This window comes from Ochotona curzoniae, unplaced genomic scaffold (assembly GCF_017591425.1).
Source record: "Ochotona curzoniae isolate NIBS_2020 unplaced genomic scaffold, NIBS_Ocur_1.0 contig_54, whole genome shotgun sequence".
Classification (NCBI taxonomy): domain Eukaryota; kingdom Metazoa; phylum Chordata; class Mammalia; order Lagomorpha; family Ochotonidae; genus Ochotona; species Ochotona curzoniae.
Window position 1 is genome coordinate 911,513 of NW_024466464.1, and position 21,344 is coordinate 932,856.

Sequence of the window (21,344 nt, forward strand, 5' to 3'; positions counted from 1 at the left end):
AAATGTCACTTGCCAATGTGACTATAGTCCCACAGGCAAGACAATGAGTATTTTAAGTGTTTGTTTTATATGTCTGGCTTGTTCCTGGCAATGGCTTAAACGATCAACTGTCCCAAAGCATGACCTGACGCTTTTATGCCATCTGCCATAGCTTCGTTATCATTCGTGCGACTCATTCCAGATACGCTGATGTCACAGGGCACTGTCACTATAAAGTTCTACGGACTAGCTTCTATCACTTAAAGATACTTTACAATTTTAAATACTAAATGTTTAAGATGCTAAGTAAGATATTTACTAAATGGATTTTTTGGTACTTTATATTAAAAGTAAAAAACAGAAAAACTTACCACTGACAGCTTTTTCATAGTTTTTTCCGAGGTTGATTAAATTGCGGAGCCCAGGATTGAACTGTTCCATAACATTCTGAGAAACAGACAAAACAAACTAATTAACGAGACATCCATTAGACCAAATAACCTTACTATTCGGTCTCCAGGTGGCTGGGGACAGCCATGTGTGTGACAGCACAAGGCTATGAGGAAATAGACGGTGACTTAGAAATCACCCGAGGAACAGGTGGCAAGGTGTGTGACGTCCTGACACCCTCTCAGCTGCCCCGGGGCTGCTGACAACCTGCTGTAACTGGGGCCAGCAGTGGACGAGCCCGTCCCCACCCAGCCCCGGCCCACAGGGACCACAGACCAAGGAGCTAAGCAAACGGCTAATAGCTGTCACGCCAGTGTTAGGAAACACAGGTACATGATCAGCTGCCTGTGTGGTTCACTTATAATTAAGGGTGGTGTTTCAGGTAGCAAGCCGTCAGAGATTCCCAAGAGATTTTGTTTTTACTCTAAGTGCTGGGGGAGGGTGTGGGGATGGAAACAGACCCGCTTGCAATCTTCTTTCACAGTGGTGCCAGGCGTTTGTTTCTAGTGACCGAGTTATTTGCTAAGTACTTGAGGTAGGGGCCCATGCATACAGCAAGGGCAAGTAGTCACAGTTTGTTTCAAAGAAAAAACAAACAGAAAAAGTCCCTGGTTCCCCAATTCCATTTGTTAATTCATGGTTTTCGTTAAAAAAAAAAAAAGAAAAAAGATGTATTTGAAAAAGTTACAGAGTTCGTCCATCTGCTGGCTCACTCCGTAGGCGCAGGGCTCATCCCGGTCTCCCCCGTGGGCAGCTGGGCACTTAGGTCAGTTCTGCGTTTCCCAGGCATTAGTACGGAGCTGCATCACGAGTGGAGCAGCTAGGAGACGAATCGGCACCATAAGGGATGCCAGCGCAGGCATAGCACAGCTCTGGCCCCCAGGGTTCCCCTTCAAAGACACCACGCACTAGAAAGTCACGGAGACAAGTGTCACGCCAATTTAAAGAGTACAGCTGCTTAGGGTGTTTGTTGAAGTGTATCTGAAGGACAGACGAGATAGTTCCCATGGTGCTGACCACAAACAAGGAGCACACAGTATCAGCAGTTCCAAGTGGACAGCTGGAGTCTCTGCATCCCTTCTCCCCAGATGTGCACTTTGTGGGCGACTCCCTGAGCTCAACTTTTACAGGGGCACATAAGGCTTCTCCGGGCTGAATCAGGAGTAGGGAAAGAACAGCACTAACGCTTACCAATGACAACAGCTAGCGGCTGGTCTTATTGCCAAGACTGCTTTCAACCAAACTGTTCTCACACTCAGGCACAGGTTTGAATCTTCCGTATTCTTCAGTCTGGGTCAGTAACGGCTGGTGTCCTGCTGTAGGGTGTGAGGACTCGCCTCTCTGTACTTCCGTTTTCCTATTTTTCCCTTCCCCAATCCTTATGTAATTCTCAGGTAAGTCAAAAGTCAACTGCTTCTCGTGATGTCAATTCTGGCTACTTCAAACAAGGAATCCACTAAGGATCAGCCGTCCCGTTTCTCCTGGCGCTAGCTGGCGTCCCCGTGGCCTGCCCTTGCCTGGCTGTCCAAGCACTGGCCCAAGTTTCCATGCATGCTCCTTGGGTCCCGCAGGAGGCCGAGCCTCTCAGCATTATCAAATGCGCCTGTCCGTTAATCCTGAGTCTCCTTTCTTCCTCCAGAACCTCCTGCTAGGACTCTCTGAGCTCTGGCTCAGTGTGGCCTGACTGTCGCTGGGCCAGCCGGGTGCCTGCCTGGTCACCTATGCCAGAGCCCTGCTTCACCAGCTCCTGCATTTCTTCCTTTCTGCTGGGACTCATTCTCCAAAACAGGCCTATGATGTGGAGGGGGCAAGCCTGGGTTCTCACGAGTCTGAAACTACCCTTCTCTTGGCACTCACTTGGGATTTTGCTGAGCAGAGTGTAATAGATTCAGAATCTTGAAGATACTGCCCCACTGCCTCTGGCACTCAGCTTTGCTCCAGGTAAGTCAACTGTCGCTTCTTGGGAATTTTCCTTTTCCTATTTCTGTAGTACATTCTCTTTGTCCCTGCGTTCGGAAACTGCCTACTTTCAGGTTGGGCAGTTTCTCATGTATACGGCTGGACACTGAGTGGAATCCAGCCATGTGGAAAATTAGGTCTATCCGCTCTGGGGAACATTCTTACTTCCTGTCTCTTCATTCCTTCTGGAAGGCTGCTGAGGCTTCCTCACATCCTGGACTTACTCTCCAATCTTTTTTCCTACGTCTTTTTATTCTATGTCTCGGATAGATAACTTTGGCTTTACATTTCAATTTTTCTATACATTTAAGGCTTTGATTTATTTTTAGTTTCTGATAACATTTTCAAGTTTCCTGCCTGTTCTTACTTTGTGAATGCAAGTCTCTTTGTGTTGCTTTATTCCAGTTTCCATTCCTTCCCTGGGTTACTCCTCCTCACTGCTGGGCGCCCCTCTCCCGCAGCGTGAAACGACATCTGCCCAGCCCCACAGCCTATTTAGAAGCGAAGCTGGAGATAGTACTGGCTGGAGGCTCTAGGACAAGGTGGCTGCAGGCTTCCCCCAGAGGCAGTGGGAGGCAAGTCAGCTGCAGAGTGTCTGTAATTTCCCATCATTGCCTTGAGGCAGGGATGGCTGAGACTTCAACTACAGGAGCTGATGGTTCCTGAATTTCCTGGTGCCCAGGTCTTTCAACCCCTCCACTCTCAGCTGGTGTCTCCAACTCCACTGCTTCTCTGACTCAGCCCACCCTGAGACCGCGCCTCTGGGCCATCAGGAAGAAGCCGAGGTTGGTGGTGGTGGTGACAGTGGCTGAGGTGGTAAGGGGAGCCGAACAGCAAGCAGCTTGCATACCAGCTTCCTGTTCCAGCCCAGGGTGCTCCCAGGTCCTCTTCTGCAGTCCTCAGCTTTTGGGGTTCCCTGGCGTGAACACATTTACTCTCATCAGTTCTGTCTGAGGGTTCTCCAGGTCCTTAGAGGTCAACTAACACTCCTCAATGTTCCAGCAGCCAACATTACCTTACGCTTTAGCCAAATGACCTTTTATTTTAGGCCTCTGCTGGTTTTTTGGCCTTTAATTCCTTTGCCACCATTTTGTTCGCAAAAGGAAGAAAAAGACACACACATGCCCAGTGACTCTGTCACACCTCACTGGAGTCCACTCATTTTCCTGATTATTTACAACGAGCGGCCACGGAGTCCCAGGGTCAGTGGGCCCCTTGTTACCTTCTGCAAGCTGCTTAAGTGGGCACCTGTAGCAACAATTGTCCCTCCTGCTGTATCATTTCAGACTCTGTGTTTTGTGAGTCTCCCCTCATTTGGAAGATAATCCTGTCGCTGTGCATGCTTTCCCAGCCTCCCCCGTGACGTCCTCCGCCGCTGCCCAGCCTTGTCAGACCTAGCAGGCAGACCCGTCAACACGATACCATTTCACTGATTTCAGGATGGGGGAAAATTTGCTTTCTTTTCTTTCTCTCTCTCTCTCTTTCCTTCTCTCTCATTCCTCCCTCCCTCCCTCCCTTCTTTCCTTCCTTCCCTATTTATTGATTTTTATTGCAAAGTCAGATATATATACAGAGAGGAGGAGAGACAGGAAGATCTTCCATCTGATGATTCACTCCCCAAGTGAGCGCAACGGCCAGAGCTGGGCCGATCTTAAGTCAGGAGCCAGGAACCTCTTCCAGGTCTCCCACACAGGTGCAGGGTCCCAAGGCTTTGGGCCATCCTCGACTGCTTTCCCAGGCCGCAGGCAGGGAGCTGGATAGGAAGTAGGGCTGCTGGGATTAGAACTGGAGTCCTTATGGGATCCTGAGAGGTTCAAAGCAAGGACTTTAGCCGTTAGGCCACTGCACCGGGCCTGGATTCACTGTTTCTATGAAATGGTATCATATGCACAAGCTGGCACAGCCCTCTCCCCAATATGTCCACCAACAACACAAGGTCCTCATGAGGCCCTGCCCCTCAAGGCACACCCTCTTATCCTCTGGGGTTTGGGAGCATCGATCACACAGTGCTGAGACCTCCTGAGATGGTTTCTCTTACCTGGCAAGTAATATTGCCTGGTGTGCGGTATCGCACAGTTCACCCACCCACCTGCTCAAGAGCACCTGAGCTATCTGCAGCCCTTGGCTATTCTAAACAAACTGATAGGAATAATCATTTACTGCTGTGTGTGATTGCAAACGTTCCTATCGTTCCTATCCCGAGGTTCCTATCTCGAGGCGAAACACCCAGGAGTCTAAGGACTGTCATAGGGTAGGTCCTGAACCACTCGGCATTCTCATCAGCAATCTATGAGATTCCAGTAATTTATATCGACTGTGTTAGCCAATGGACCTTGGAAGGACTTCCTCATCTGTCAGATTGGCAGCATGTCAGAACTGTGGAAACCACTTGAACAGAGCCCCCAGAACATGCTCCACATTGGGGACCCTGGGTGACATCGGTGGCCGTTCCTCAGCCCCAGGTACTGAGGTGTGGCTTCTCCCCACGGGTCCCCCCTTTCCCTGATACAGGAAGAAGAAAAAGAAAATTTGGAAACAATGGTCTCGCCCATTTTCCCCTAACCCTTGATCCTTCCCACCCTAATCAACTATGTAAACATCATCAAAAAAATTGTTTTAATGAGGTCATTCATTGCAAAAAGTTCTAATTAAAAGATAAAACTATTTAAGAGATATCTTCGGACAGTCCCATGACACAGAGTCCAGCTGACGTTAAGCATCGGGGCAGGGCTCATGCTGCCACAAGCGCAGACGGGTCCAGATCCACTGTTCTAAGCCAGACAAGGGGAAAGTGTAGTTTCTTTGTCTTGTTCTAATTCAAAAATTCACACATAACTCTAATAGCTTATAAACTATGGATTAATGCTAAGTTCCCAAATTAATACCACATACATTAGACTACAATCAGCTTCAGAAGAACAATGCAAGAGTTGTTAAACTTGAATGGGCACGGACACTTCAAAAAATTTTTAAATTATTATTATTTAGGTTCAGCTACATAATTTTCCCCTCTCAGAGTTTTGCCTCTGTCAACAGTGGAAAATGTGTTTCTAGACTGGCTCTTGGCCATTAATCTACTTATTTTAGCTCAAGTACATGTTATTTTTAAACCAAGCAACCAAAAAAGCAAAGCTGCCTTGACTTCGGCAATCTGTGAACTGTTACAGTTGCAGTGGATGGACCGGAAACTGAACAGGCCCCACCTTTTGGGAACATCAAGTGGCTGGGCCAGAGGCCACCGCTGTGGCCCAGTTCCCAGAACTCGGACCGTCACAGAATCTGCAGTTTGGAGTCATTAGCAGTAGACCTGATCCATTTCAAGAAAAGGATGAAAATTCCAAGTCCATCTTCAAGTGAACAGAAAACAGCACTTTTTTGATGCAAAAAAAAGTAACAAGAGCCAAGGACACAAGGCTACACAAGTTACTGCAGCCCAGCAGGGAGGACCATTTACCCAACCACTCCAGCTAGTGAGGATTCCACCTCCACTCAAGAAAAGCATGGATGAATACAGCTGCAAAATCAAGTCTAGGCTAAGGGGCTGGCAGCATGTGAGTGGAGTCCATACTGCAAAAGCTCTGGACACTCGGCGGTCAGTAACTGTACGGGGCACATGAGGAACAGGCCGCTCTGAAGTGGCCGCGGTCACCACCCACTGCTCTGTGCAGGTTCTCAACTGGTCAGCTCGTGTCCCCTGCCTCCTATAGCTGTAATCCTAATTTTAAAATCAGCTATACCACCTGGAGGTTTTTTTATTTTTAAACATCTTAAGCCTTTGGTTTTTCTTTTTCCTTATTTTTATTGGAAACACAGATAAGATTTACAGAGAGAAAGAGATACAGAGAGAAAGGTATTCCATCTGCTGGTTCACTCCCCAAGTGGCCGCGACAGTCAGAGCTGAGCTGATCTGAAGTCAGGAGCTTCTTCTGGGTGTCCCACACAGGTACAGGGTCCCAAGGCTTTGGGCCATCCTCCCGACTGCTTCCCCAGGCCAGAAGCAGCAAGGACATGGACCAGACCAGCACACATATGAGATCTTGGCATGTGCAAGGTAAGGACTGAGCCACCTGAGCCATCAATCAGGCCCAAGGCTTTGTGTTTTCATTTTTAAATATTAATTTTGCCCATTTAGAACTACCCATAAATTAACTACACGCAATTAATAATAAATTCAGTTGTGGCAAGGCCGGGTAAGTTTAAATTTCTAAGAATTAATTTTTCTTTTCTATTTTCAGATCCCTACATAACCAAAGACAATGTATATGCCGTCTCAGCACTTTGCTTTGCTGTTTACAGAGTGAGCAGAGGTTCTGACATTGTGGTACAGCAGGTAAAGCCAACATTTCTGATGCCAACATCCCTGTGCGTGCCAGCACGAGTCCCGGCTGGTCCACTTCAGACCCAGCTCCCTGCTGATGGTCCCATGTGTCGGGGTCCCTGCTACCAACACAGCAGACCTGGGTGAAGTGCCTGGCCTGGCCCAATGCTAGCTGTTACAGTCATCTGAGGAGTCAGCAAATGGAAGATGTCTCCACTTTCATCTTCCTCTGTATTTCTTTCAAAATAACAAGAGAGTGTGAAAGAATCGAGATGGGTGGTTTGGTATGGTCGTTGAATCTCGGCTTGAGATGCTCACACCCCATATGGATATATCTGGGCGTGAGTCCTGGCCGATTCCAAGCCTAGCTTGTTTATGCACACCCTAGGAGTGGCAGAAGATGGCATGCACACTTGGGTCCCTGCCACCCAATGGGAGAGCCAGGCCGAATCTGGAAAGCGAACCAGCAGAAAAATGAAAGATCTTTGTCTCAGACTCACTGCCTCTCAAATAAAACCAATAACTTTTAAAACTTTATTTGGGCAACGTATGTGGCTCTTCAAGTTTTATATATTGTCCTATCTGCATAATACTCAAACTAACCAAGACACATTCTAATGCCAGGTGGCACGAGTTATCTGTCCCAGGGAGTAACTGAAGTCATTTCTAGATGGATTTCATTGTTGGAGAATTTTGCTTTGTCCCCGAGTGCCGCTGGAAGCTGCAGTCCCTGGAGTGACCTCACCAACACGTGATCCCCTCCCTTGCCCATAGGGAAGTTATTACAAGCAAACTTGGCAAAGAGGCAGCTCCTTGCAGGCTATCAGATGGTCACATGAGCTGTACTGTTCATGTCCATCACGCCGGCGGAGCACAGGCCACAGAAAGCGAAAAAGACAACGAGACATCTTTGTTTAAAGTGTAAAGCTGGATCAGAAATACTTATCCAATACGCAAACACAAAATGCTCCCTTGTCAGACTGTGCCTTAGCTATCATACAAAGTTATTTTGAAATGTTCATGAGAAATAAGATTAAAATACTTTCATTTGGCACAAAAATTATTTAAGAGACACAGACACAGAGCTTCCCTCTTTCAGCTCAGTCTGCAATGCCCAGAATGGCTGGAACTGGGCTGGGCTGGGCCAGAGCTTCCACATGGGCGGCAAGAAGCCAGTCAATGAGGCATCACTGCCTGCCTCAAAGGGTCTGCAACAGGGGGAAGCTTGTGTCAGGAGCCAGAGCCAGGTATTAAACCCAGGAACTCACACGGGAGCTGGGCATCCCAGCCCGTGTCTTAACTACTCAGCTAAATGCCTGCCGCAGCATGAAGCATCCCGGGATTCCTGCGTACAAGGGTAAGTGCAGTATGGAAACACTATGCACGGTGCCAGTGTTCTGTGCAAGGTCACGCTGCCCTAGTTCCGTTTTCCTCCAGCATCAGGAAGTAGGCAGCACTAGCTGAAGCTCCACAGTGCATCCGTCTTGTTGTTCAGGATTTGGAAATGCCCTGCAGGACCAAGGCTCTGAGTGGTACAGGGGACTCCCAGCTTTGATTTCTTAAACTATTTTACTACCATTCTGAGTCCAATTTCTTCTACAAAACAGGAATAACAAGAATTTGTAAAAGGACTGAACAAGATATTAGGGAGCACTTCTGTGGTGCACTTCAAAGCGTCTGACACTCGGTGCACCCTGAACCTACCGTCCTCATTAATACTGCACTAGGGAGGCTCTGGGTGTGTCAGCCGCGCCAGCAGGCCAGCCTCCCACGCGCACATGGAGCTCCTGGTCCGTCCATTTCCCCAGAACGTGGACAAGGTGTCCATCCCCCCACCTCCACGTGCAGTCATCAGCAGCCGGGTACTCTCCAGTACAAAGCCGCAGGGGAGGCCGTGCACCACAGAAGCCGGAGGTGTTCCTATCATCAGCGTCACCGACCACACTTTTCCAGATGAGATACTTTCAACACGCACGCAGCTCTCCCGTGACTGTGGTTAGCACTGCCCGACCCCTCCGCTGTGTCGGCTGTCACCCTCCCTGTCTTAGGGACGAGACCCCACAGCTCTGCTGCTGGGGTCCTGAGTTGGCCAGCAGTCTCCTAACCTGTATGTTTGCCCCAAGGCTCCAGCAGCAGCTCAGCTGTGAAACACAACACAGCACTTTCATGGGGTCAGAGCCTCTTGTTAGTGTGGGAAGTCACAGTAACCGGTACAGCTATGGTCTCTTTCAAGGAGCTCTTCTGATTTGAGGAAAATAATTACTAATTAGTATCCTAATAATATGGGCCAGTTCAGGCAGGCACACACATTTCTTCCCTCCCCTGTGCATGTGTGAGAGACACACGAAGAACACACAGCAGCCTTGTGGCCTGTGTGCCTCCCAAGCACCACCGGAGTTGAGACAGTCACACTGGCTCTCTTGGCAGGAAAGGTACCAGACACCAGGTGGAACGGCAGCCAAGCCTCGGTCAAGACTGACAGGCATGCATTTACACGGTATCACAGGACACAGGCCCCTCGGCGTCTGGCATCTGAGACCTCCCCTCCCCCCGGGGTGACCGAGTGATCCTGCTGAACGTCTTGGGGGACCCGTTGTGGCGGACACTTTTAGCAGGCTGTGGGCGGGATGTGGGGGCTGCTGGGCTGGTGCTAACACCACTGTCAGGTGACTACCAGTCTCAATCAGCTGACAGGCCTTAAGAACAAAGGGCCTGAAACAAAACTTTTTTTTCTAATGTAAGCATATACGTCCTCACCATACAAATAAATCGCACTCTACTCAGCAATGCCTCTACCGAGTGGCATCTGAGTGGCTTCCACGTGCACAGGTGAGGACTTACCTACAAATAGCACCTTTTTCAAGGTACCACAACTGCTTCCACTGTCAGCAGAAAATAAAAAAATAAAGAAAGAAAGAAAATATCTACGATAAAAAGTGGTTTCCTAGACTCAGTGATCTCGGCCTCACTCTTCATGCTTATCTCAGACAAATGTCACCTGTAACCTGTCCTAATGGGGGTGCAAGGTACCATTTCCTGGGCCAGAGTGGTAAGTTGTGGCCAGTCACCCCGAAAGCCCAGGGCTCCAGGCACTGCGGCCTCAAGGTTGTACAACGAACAGGTCAGACCTATTCCAACAGGGAGGGACTCTGCACTTGCTTGAAAGCTCTTTTTCTGGAAACCCTTTCTGGCTGTTTGGGTTGGCACCTCTGAGGGCACCTTCCTAGATCCTGTCACCCTGCTCTGCTCTTTCTTCAAAGCGCTTACCACTAGCTCAGGCAAGATGATCCAGGTGCTCCGTCCGCTTCCGGAACTTAGAGCCAATGGCCTTCCTTTGATGACAAAGGCATCCCCCGCTAGCAAGAGCATCCGGACATCCAAGGCTGCCCAGCGCAAACTCGGCAGCAGTGGACTGGGAAGTCTGTGACTGACAGCCCTGCGTGCTTCCCTGCTCAGCTCCGCCAGCTCCCCTGAACACGGCACTCACAGACACAATGGCCCAGTGGGCCAATTAGGCATGAAGTCAGCCATGAGGTCATGGGGCTGCCACTGGGCACCGCCTCAGCTCTGAGGAACAGCTTCAACCAAGGGCCTTGCCCTTAACCAACAAGAAAACTCACACAAATCAGAAGATGCCACAGCTTTCCTTGTGAATGCTGCTTCCCTGGCCTATGTTTTTTCAAGTTGCTATTTCAACTACCTCGTAAGTACTAGGCACTAATTTTAAATTTTTTTAAAAGATTTATTTTTATTATTTTTTCATTGGAAAGGCGTATATACAGAGAGGAGAGACAGAGAGGAAGATCTTCCGTCTGATGATTCACTCCCCAAGTGAGCGCAATGGCCGATGCTATGCCGATCGGAAGCCAGGAGCCTCTTCCGGGTCTCCCACGCGGGTGCAGGGTCCCAAAGCTTTGGGCCGTCCTCGACTGCTCTCCCAGGCCACAGGCAGGGAGCTGGAAGGGAAGCAGGGCTGCCGGGATTAGAACCGGCGCCCATATGGGATCCCGGGCGTGCAAGGCGAGGACTTAACCACTTGCGCCACCGCGCCGGGCCCTAGGCACTAATTTTAAAAAATGCCTGCAGTGCAACAGCACACGTGGGATCCAAGTTTCTGCCTTTCAAATAAATACCATATTCATGTGTGTGTATATATCTTGTTGAAAACAACTCAGATGTCCATCAGCTAGCAAATGGTGAACAAATGCAGTCTGCCCCTACAACGGCATTTCACTCGAGGACAGAAAGGAAGCATCATGATGCCTTTTCCAACAAGAATTCCATCACGCAGAAAAGCTGCTCACGGAAGACGGAGCGTCGCCCGAGCTCATCTCTATGCGATGTCCAGGAGAGAGGCATGCAGACAGGAGGCAGGACAAGGAGGGACAGCAGGTGGCCACGCAGGACCGCTGTGAGGAACGTGAGCCAGGATGGCAGGATGGCTGCAGTCACTGGAAAATCACACACTGGCACTTAATATCAGTGAATGGTATAACAGACAGGAGCTTCGTAAAGTGCAGGGGAAACAGAATCAAAAGCTTGTTTTGATGTGGAAAAACAAAACATGCAAGTGTATGTTGTTTTTTCCTAAGAGGCATTTCCCATGAAGTTTTTTTTTTTTTTTTTTAATTGGAAAGGCGGATATACAGAGAGGAGAGACAGAGAGGAAGATCTTCCGTCCGATGATTCACTCCCCAAGTGAGCGCAACGGCCGATGCTATGCCGATCTGAAGCCAGGAGCCTCTTCCGGGTCTCCCACGCGGGTGCAGGGTCCCAAAGCTTTGGGCCGTCCTCAACTGCTTTCCCAGGCCACAAGCAGGGAGCTGGATGGGAAGCGGGGCTACCGGGATTAGAACCATATGGGATCCTGGTACGTGCAAGACAAAGACTTCAGCCACTAGGCTACAGTATTGGGTCCCCAAGAAGTTTTTGAAGACTCCTGTGCATAGATTTCCGAAACTTCCTGCAGCCAAATGAACTTATCTCCTAACTCCATCCCGTCTTCACTCTAACATTCTGAAGTACCCTCATAAGTAAATACCTCAACAATTGTTCTCAATGAAGCCCTGCACTCTTGTTACACCCTGTCTGCTAAGGCCTCAGGAACTCATCCTTAACACGGTGGAACAGTCACAGAGGTGTGTGGGTCTGCCCACTCCTCGGTCTTTCCTAACCAACTTGCCCCAGGGAAGCCAGGCCTACGAAGAGGCGGGTCACCTGTTGTCCTCAGGAAATAGAGTCTGGGCCAGCAGGGACAGTGAAGCCAGCCTGCAGAACATCTATGCCCACGTGGCAGTCTGCAGCATGGACCCTCCCAGGGCGAAAATCAATGAGACGCATTAGCAGGAAACTACAACCCATCTATTTTGAGATGAATCTGCTGGATTAGCAGATGCCTGTCTGTCCAGTTGGGGCGGAAGGAGGGGCAGTCTGGCAAATGTCCTTCCTAATTCAAGCCTATTGTGCCCTTCCAGAAGGCTGCTCCTCGGAGACCGAGACCAGCGGAGAAAGCTCTGCCTGCTCTGCCTCCACCCTGGTTTCCCCTTCATCTGCAATCCAGGTTGACGTGTATGCAGAACCAAATCACCCACAGAAATGCTGCTTCAAGGTGCAGGAGCTGAGAAGCCCCTAGAGCCATGTGGCTCCACCCCTGGCAACACGCTCGGGGGTCAGCAAGACACCGGGCCCAGGCTTGGGGTTCAGCTGCTAGCTTTCTCAGAGCCAAGTGACCAAGACCCAGAGCCACCATCCAGGAGGCCTCGGGGGGCGGGAGGGCACTACCAGTGCGACCTCCACTGCTTAGGGAAAACAGGCCAACGGAGCCTCCGATTCCCCTCCCTACTCAGGCAGGCAGCAAGAACTGCTCTGAAGGCAGCCAAGGCTCTGAAACCAGAAGGCTTCCACCTGTGGGAGGAAGCTGGAGGATGACCCACAACTGCTTACACCTGCTGGACAAGAAAATGAAGTTCCGCCTAGACACGGGTGCAAAAGCCTAGATTTTTCAATCGTTATTTTAAAAACTACAGTAATATGGAGGGAGAACCATACACAGGCATTCTGAGTACATGATCCTCTGATAAAACCACCTCAAGGACAAAAGCTGAGTGAGCTCAGCTCAAGAACGGAAAACTTCATTCTCTCCTAAATACCATATAAAAGTTGCATGTTTGTCCCTGGGTGAAACTGGGATCACTGCTCCTTACAGCTTGAGTGCAGGCAATTACGTGCGGCTTAAGGTCATGGCACAACAGACGCAACAGCTCTGCGAGCCACGTGCTTGCCGGGCGCTGCAGCTGAAAGCGCAGGCATTCCTGTCGGTGGTTGCAAGCTATCAGACCAGGGCAGGTGTGGCCCGCGACGGCTTCACCAGGCAGGCGATTCTGAGAGCCTGCCCCAGAATTCAAGCAACTTTTACACTCTGAACATCAGAAAAAGTAACACCTGCTAGATCGGAAAAGAAAAAAAAATCACTTCTTGCAATTCCAGCTACGATAACATCATCATCCATCTCGGCACGATTTGTCGAGGTCTCTGTTCTTATCTGAGAGGATAGAGACATTTCCTTCCGTTCTAGCTATGGTATCAGCAGCATGACCACATCATGTAACTTCAGATTCCTTAAAAGTAACAGTTCAGGGCGTGGTGTGGTAGCCTAGTGGCTAAATCCTCACCTTGCATGCGCCGGGATCCCATATGGGCACTGGTTTGTGTCCTGGCTGCTCCATTTCCCTTCCAGCTCCCTGCTTGTGGCCTGGGAAAGCAGCAGAAGATGGCCCAAAGCCTTGGGACCCTGCACCTGCGTGGGGGACCCAGAGGAAGCTTCTGGCTTCTGGCTTTGGATCAGTTCAGCTCCAGTTATTGCAGCCACTTGGGGAGTGAACCAGCAGACAAAAGATATTTCTGGCTCTCCTTCTCTATGTAAACCTGCCTTTCAAAAAAAAAAAATCTTAAAAAAAAAAAAGAAAAGTAGCACTTCAGTCAGAATCAAGAAATGAGGTTTTTGGGGCCTGGCGGCATGGCCTAGTGGCTAAGGTCCTCACCTTGAATGTGCTGAGATCCCATATGGTCGCCGATTCTAATCTCAGCAGCTTCACTTTCTATCTCTCCTCCTCTCTGTATATCTGACTTTGTAATAAAAATTTAAAAAAAATTTTAAATGTTTTTTCTGGTATTTTCTTCTCTATATTAGGGGGTTAGGGTGTGGAAAAGAGAATGTGCAGGAGACTACATGAGGGCGTACTTGTTCCTTTCAAACATCAAATGTTTGTGCCCCTTTCCTATATGCCTTCGTACAGAGGATGCTGAGCCCTACCACGTACACACACAGGGCGCCGAGCCCCACCACGTACACGCACAGGGCGCCGGGCCCCACCACGTACACGCACAGGGCGCCGGGCCCCACCACGTGCACGCACAGGGCGCCGGGCCCCACCACGTGCACGCACAGGGCGCCGGGCCCCACCACGTGCACGCACAGGGCGCCGAGCCCCACCACGTACACACACAGGGCGCTGAGCCCCACCACATACACACACAGGGCGCCGAGCCCCACCACGTGCACACACAGGGCGCCGAGCCCCATGCGGGACCTAGAATGAGCAGAGTACATCAGTCCTTAAAAACAAAAATAAAAACTACCAAACCTTACAGGCCAACATGAGGAAAAGGAAAAAGCAGAATATCTCTAGTGTCATTTAGAAATCCGTAACTGTCACAGACAAGTGGCACACATGAAGAAACGGCAGTCAATTAGTGACCAGGTTTCGAATAACTGTTGAAACACACACTTCGAAGGTCGTGAACTCCCTCTCTGGTTGCTGTTGTTAAAAAGAGGTGTGTCCTGGGACAGAAGGCAAGCCACAAATTTACAGGAAAGGTTGGCCCAAGCTCTGGGCTGAAGTTTTCAGAAAGGCCCCTAGGTAATCACCAGGAACTGATCAAAGTACACTGGCTTCACACGGCGTCAATGGTGTTGGGGAACTCCCCTCAAAGGCCTCGCTCTGCTCTGGGTTACAGTCACAGCAATCGCATTTAGATTGCTCAAAAGCTCCCAAGGAACTCGGAGACAGTGCAAGTTCTAGTTCTCAGATTAGGATCCAGTAGGGAAAACACAAAGTTCTGAGTTACACTACTTCTCCCACGTGTCCCCCTTTCTACTCTCAGAGTCAGCACCACTCCTCCCCTCCTTCCCCCTCTCCAGGCCGGGTGGCAGAGGCAGGGCCCCAGGGGCCAAGGGTCTAGACCACTACTGGCTGGGCTGGGCAGGCCCAGAGGAGGGAGGCTGGAGGTCCTCCAACGCTGGCCTGTGTGTCTCCATCCAGGCTTGTCTTCTCCAGGGTGGTTCTCAGTGGTGACCACATGATTGGCCCACATCTCACGGGTGCTTGGGTCGGGACACCTGTTCTGTCTCAAATTTGTCAGTCCCGCTGGCCGAGGGGAAGTGACAAGTGTGAGGCCAGCATAGCTCTTAGGTATTTAACTCATAAATACCTCTCAGTGCTTACTGCAAACAACACAGAGGGATTTCAAAAATCCTCAAGGAGTGTTCAGCTCATGGAGGGAAAATTAAGTAAATGTGACAATAACTTCAACGTTATCAAATATTTATTCAGCTCCACCTATGTGCCAGTCACCCTTCTAGACACGCACGACAGCAGTAAAGACAACAGGAAAAAGAAATCAGTGCCTGCATGTGGTTGCAGTCCAGGAAACACATGCCACTCCATTAACAGCTACCACGAGTGGGACAGGCTGGCTAGATCCTGAGAGCTCTCAGCTTACAGCAGCCTGGGAGGCAGATGCTGCCAGCATCCTTACTGACAGATAAGGAAACTGGCACGCAGGTCAAACGGAGGAACACACCAGCAGATGCACACACCAACCTGGGATGACACCAGCAGGTACACACACCAGTCTGGGAGTTAGCAGGAAAAGTCTTCTCAAACGACACATCAGTTGGACTGAGTCTCTAACGAGAACAGGTCTTGCATATGGAAATCACGTTTCCACACTTAGAAATACACTCTGCTTGGACTGACCAATCCAGCTTTCCTCTAACGGCCTGGAAGAGCAGGGAAGATGGTCCAAATCCCTGGGGGTCCCCGCCACTCACGAGGCAGATCATGAAGAAGCTCCTGGCTCCTGTCTGGTCTGGGGCTGGCCAGTGCGGCCCTCTGAGGAGTGAACCAGCAGATGAAAGAAAGATCTCTGTGTAACTGACTTTCAAACAAGTTGGAGAAAAATCACAGCACAATATAAGGAATCATTGCAAGTTTTCTTACTTGCACACGCAATTAATTTTAATGAGAAGTTCAGCTAGGAATCCTTTATAAAAAAAAAAAAAGTATTGATTCATTTGAAAGGCAGAGAGTTTCAGAGACAAGACAGATTGTGCATCTGCTGGTTCACTCCCTACGTGGCCAGGCCAAAGGCAGAAGCCCAGGGCTTCATCTGGGCCTCCCACATGGGCCCAGCAGTTGGCCATCTTCTGCTGTTTCCACAGGTGCCAGATCGGTGCTGGGAACCGGATCACACCAGAACCTAAGCCAGCATCCCAGGTGCAGTGCAGAAACGGTGGCTTAGCTATACTCCACAGCACTAGTCCCAATGCGACTTCATTATTTTAAAATGTAACTGAAAGGCAAGGGAGAACATCTAGCTGCTAGCTTGCACCCCAGACACTTGCAACAACCAGCGCTAGGGGTCAGGCCAGTCGGGAACTGTCCCTCGGGCCTCCCTCAAGGGTCACCCACTACCTCCTAGGGTGTTGGGCACAGCAGGAAGGACTCCATCTCAGGAACACGGGGCTGGGATTCCCATGCTGCACTGTCCGCCCCGCTGAGTTTTACAGCTGGAAATGGACTATTAAGTCTCAGGGACCTGTGACAGGCATACAAAGGCAATCTACTATCTCCTGTCCGCGTCCACTTTCCCCGTCACACACACCAGGCTGTGTCGCACTTGGAGTGGCCGGTGTCATCTGAGACCTGCTCTGACCCCAGCCCCAAAATGCTACACGTTTTTTCTGGGCAGTGTATTCAAACTTCCCCCTACTTTGACAGCTGTTATCATTCCCTTTGTCCTTTTCAAGGACAGGGCTGCACCTTAGAAAGGGTCACCGGCTTACAATGTCAGAGGCAAGAGTTACCAGCTCCGAGAGCTGGAATGTTTCCACTTTTCTTGAGCTAATTTTCAGTGGTATCAGTGGTCTCAGGTTAGTAAATGTTGCTGAAGTACTCTCAAATGTGAGAATTAAAGAGAAACGGTTACAGTGTATCTTTAAAAGTTTAATTAAACACAAAGGTACAAAACAAGAGTACTTGTTTAAACTGTTTCATTCATTAAAAACTGAACATACGCATCATTTCTGCCTCCTTTAGGTAAAACCCTGTAAAAGTAACACACTCACATAAAACAGAAACAAAGTAAACCCTCAGAAAGCTGGCTAGCCAGCAGTCTCCATCTCTCTCCCACACTTCCAGCAGCCTTCCCCTCCACAGCGCCACACAAACACAAACTCACAAACCAAACTATAAAGGCAGAAAAGCCCAGAGCAGCCTCAGCCCTGGTCTCCAGGAACTGTTCACAGCTCCAGCAGGCTGCACCAACCACTCAGACCTTGGACCCGCGCTCATCTATTTTACTCCCCACATAAGTGTCACCAGCCCCTTTTTAATTTTTTCAAAAAGATTTTTTTTTAAAATTGGATAGAGGGAAGGGGAGACAGAGACAAAGATCTTCCATCCACTGCTTTGCTCCCCAGGTAACCGCAACAGTTGGAGTTGAGCTGGTCTGAAGCAAGGAGCCAGGAGCATCTTTTGGGTCTCCCACAGGGATGCAGGGTCCCAAGGCTTTGTGCTGTCCTCAACTGCTTTCCCAGGCCACAGGCAGGGAGCTGGAAGGGAAGTGAAGCACCCAGGACATGAACCGATGCCCATGGGGGATCCTGGTAGTTGCGAGGTGAAGATTGGCAACTGAGCCATCACACCATTTTTCTTTTGCTTTTTTTTAAAGACAAGCCAGCAATCATTCTATGTCATTCACAAGGGCCTCGTGTGTGATAACCTTATCACAAAAACTTGAAGTAGCTGTTAACAATCAGAACACTGGAGCACTAAAATAATGATAAACCAAGGAGACCCGAGGTCAGCAACACCTAAGCTTAAAAATCAAGGCTGCGGAGAACGAGAGCACGTGGTGTGAAAGGCTGAGCGTACGGGGAGAGCGTGCCCTGCATGGTAGACACAAAAACTAGGGTGTTCTGACCAATATCCATATTGTGCACATTCTATATACACACGCCTTCACACCCAAACCAAACCTCCATGGGATCTAGAAGATCTACTAACTGGTCAAGGCTCTCACACCAGGCAGATCACAGCAGCATCTGGTGCACAGGCTGATGTTTCAAAAAGTTCACAGAAAATAGCATCAAAAGGAGGTTCTATTTTGGTGCAAATAAACTCTGGAGTTATATTCTACGGAGCACCTTGCAATGTGGAACAATTATGTTTTCTTTTTAAGATTTATTCATTTTTAATAGGAAAGGCAGATATACAGAGAGGAGAGACAAAGATCTTCCATCCGCTGGTTCACACCCAAATGGCTGCAGTGACCAGAGCTGAGCTGACCCAAAACCAGGAGCCGGGAACTGGATGGGAAGCAGAGCAACTGGAACAAGGACCAGCATCTAAATGGGATGCCGATGGCACTTGCAAAGGTGAGGATTTAGCCAAATGAGCCATTGCTCCAGCTCAATAGTTGATTTACAACGTCGCCCCGAGTGGGAGCAGACATTGAATGAGTGGTTATGGTGGCCAAGTCTCCCATGAGAGCCTGGGTCTGAGCCTCAGCTAGGGACTCCAGCCAGCTGCTCATGGAGACCCGGTGAGGCAGATGTGACGGCTCCAGGAACTGGGTTCGTGCCACCTCCTGGGAGACTTACTTGGACAGCCCCAGCCAGAGTAGGCATTTGGGGAGTGAGCCAGCAGGTGGGAGTATCTGCTGTCTCTCAGAGAAATCATTTTCCTACAAAACATGTCCACCCTTGGCTCCACGGCTCCGTTCTAGGAATTTAGCCTAGCAAGACATGGGCGCAGGCAAAGCTTTATCTACAGTGATGCCCACCACAGCAGCAAAGCCCTGGCGAGAAGCAGTCTGTCAACTGTATGGTGACAGAGAAGGGAGTGCTGAGGTGTGATCACAGCCAGGAAGTCCAGAATGTCAGCTGACCCTAGGTGCGCCCTGGGGCCCAGAAGTGGGACAACCAGAGCATTCTTTCTCTGGGATTCTGGGTAACTTATTTCCAGTGTAAATGTTCATAGAGATTTGGGAATAACCACAACACCAGAGAAAAAAACTTTTAAAGGCCTCCAAGATCAAATATTTGTGAGTACACAAGAATGATCAGAGAGGGGCAGAAAAGCATAATTTGGGGGGCTTGTATTCAAGCAAATTCAATTATAAGTTACCTGGGGAAAGCCTTGAGGATGGCATATCCTCTGGAACATTCAATTTTGAAATCTCTTGATTAAACTGTGATTCACAGCAGTCTTATTTAAAACCGACCTTTAACTGTATAGTAGGTACGTGACGTGCCTGGGAAAGCAGAAGAGGATGGCCCAAGGACTCGGGCCTCTGAACCCACAGGAGACTCAGAAGCTCCTGGCTTGGACCCCACACTGGTTGGCGAGGCCTTCTGTGGGAATGAAGCAGTGCATGGAAGACTTCTCTCTGAAACTCTGCCTTTCAAATAATCAATACATTTTTTTAAAAAGGGGGAGAGGGTAAGAGGGCTCATCTGTGCCCCAACATGTCTTCCAGAACCAAACTCTTTGGATGAGCTTAGTGTCTAATGGACAAATCCTTGCTTTGCTCTCCTGACCATCACCACGCCGTGCACCCCCAGCCCCTGGCTTGCCTTCGACGGGAAGGCCCTCCGGCTGAGCCCCTGCCAGGCGGCAAGCATCCATCAGCACATCGCCAGCAGGCCGGGGGCAGTTCGGTTTTGCCTCGAACTTCAGTGTTTACAATTTGAACATGCCACCTTGAATGGCAAGAATGGAAAGTCTGGAAAAGGGTAACTGCTGGCATTTCTGGAGCAACCGAGGTCTCTGTAGGCTGCTGGCGGGAATGTCAGCTGGTACAACCACTTTGGAATACTGCCTGGGCAGTGTGTACTAAAGCTCCGTGAGAGCCAGACACACTCAAACCCGGCAAATCCATGACACGTATGCCTCAATAACATGGGAGCCCACGCCGTTCACCCAAATGGGCAGAAAATCAGGAGCTGAGCTGGCCACCACTGGAGCAGGTGTAGTGACTGCAAGGCAGTCTCAGGGCACTTGAGGGGCTGGCCCTGGTCAGCCTCTTGCGCCAGGTGCAACTAACACAGGTGTATTCACCTTGTTTCAGTTTAGTGAGCTCTACACACGCACACAAACTTTTCCCTATGTACACTACAGATTCATAAAGTTTACAAATACAAATATATCTCCATGTGTCAACAGATAATGTTTGTACAGTTCTCATAACCTTGACTTTTTAAACTACAGAATAAATAGCTGTGTGGGATGTTGAAGAAAACAAATTCTACTTGTTGCCACCCCAGACACGATAGGGATCCCTTCGTGGGTCTGTGAGAGGCGAGGAGGAATGCCAGACACGGAAGCCAGTCACACACGCGCACCCGCCAGCTCTCTGAAACAGGGGAACGGCGACGTGAGCTGTCCGAGTGACCCCAGTTTCCCAGGCTCCCTAGCAAAGGAGGCTGCCCCGCAATTCTATCATGGCTCTAAAACCCACCTTTCAATCCAGAAAAAAAAAAAATCAATCAATCAATCGGTCGGGCTACTCAGTTTCTATTCACTCCCCGGCTGCCCTTCCCGGGACCTCAGGCACAGACTCTTTCAGGCGCCCACACGAGCCAAGGGTGAACTGACTGAGCTTTTGCCCTCCCCATCTTATCTGCAGCAACCTGAGGACAGCCGCAGTCCAGGAGGGTGCAGATAACAACAGGTATGGCCACGGTTACGGACACGCCTCAGGGCTAACCGCGCATCGCCACATCACCAGCCCCAGGCAGCACGCACACTTTTCCTCGCAGGGCTGTGGGGAGATCCACCTACATACCCAGGCACATTCAAAGGATTCAGAATGACCAAAAGGCAAGCAAGCAAACAGCCTAGAGGGACACCTTAGACCTCCCAGTAATGGAATGGTGCACAAGCATGGTCTGCATTTGCTGGTGCTCAAGAAACGAACCCAGTCTCAGGCAGGCAGGGTAGCCTAGCAGCGTAACTCCCAGCCTTGAATGCACTGAATCCCCATGTGGATGCTGGTTCTAATCCTGGTTACCCCACTTCCCTTCCAGCTCCCTGCCTGTGGCCTGGGAAAGCAGTCGAGCATGGCCCAAAGCCTTGGGACCTTGCACCTGTGTGAGAGACCTGGAGAGAGTTCTTGGCTCCTGGCTTTGGATCGATGCAGCTCTGACTGCTGCGGTCACTTGGGGAGTGAATCACTGGATGGAAGATCTTTGTCTCTCCTCCTCTCTATCTGACTTTGCAGTAAAAATAAATAAATCTTTAAAAAAAAAAGATAGAAATGAAACCTATCTCTAAGAGTGGTGGGGGAAGTGGCA

The 21,344-nt window shown here is 49.7% G+C and overlaps 1 protein-coding gene across 1 annotated transcript in view; it reads right to left on the bottom strand.

Moving 5' to 3' along the window:
• Window positions 1-14,288, bottom strand: part of BAIAP2L1 (BAR/IMD domain containing adaptor protein 2 like 1) — a 65,269-nt gene extending 50,981 nt beyond the window's left edge. Inside the window, exons 1-2 of the mRNA XM_040989959.1 lie at window positions 14,019-14,288; window positions 351-426 (exon numbers count right to left, since the gene is read on the bottom strand). Of these exons, the coding sequence (XP_040845893.1) occupies window positions 351-426; window positions 14,019-14,288 (346 nt within the window). The remainder of the gene's footprint in view (window positions 1-350; window positions 427-14,018) is intronic.
• Window positions 14,289-21,344: the final 7,056 nt, after the last annotated feature.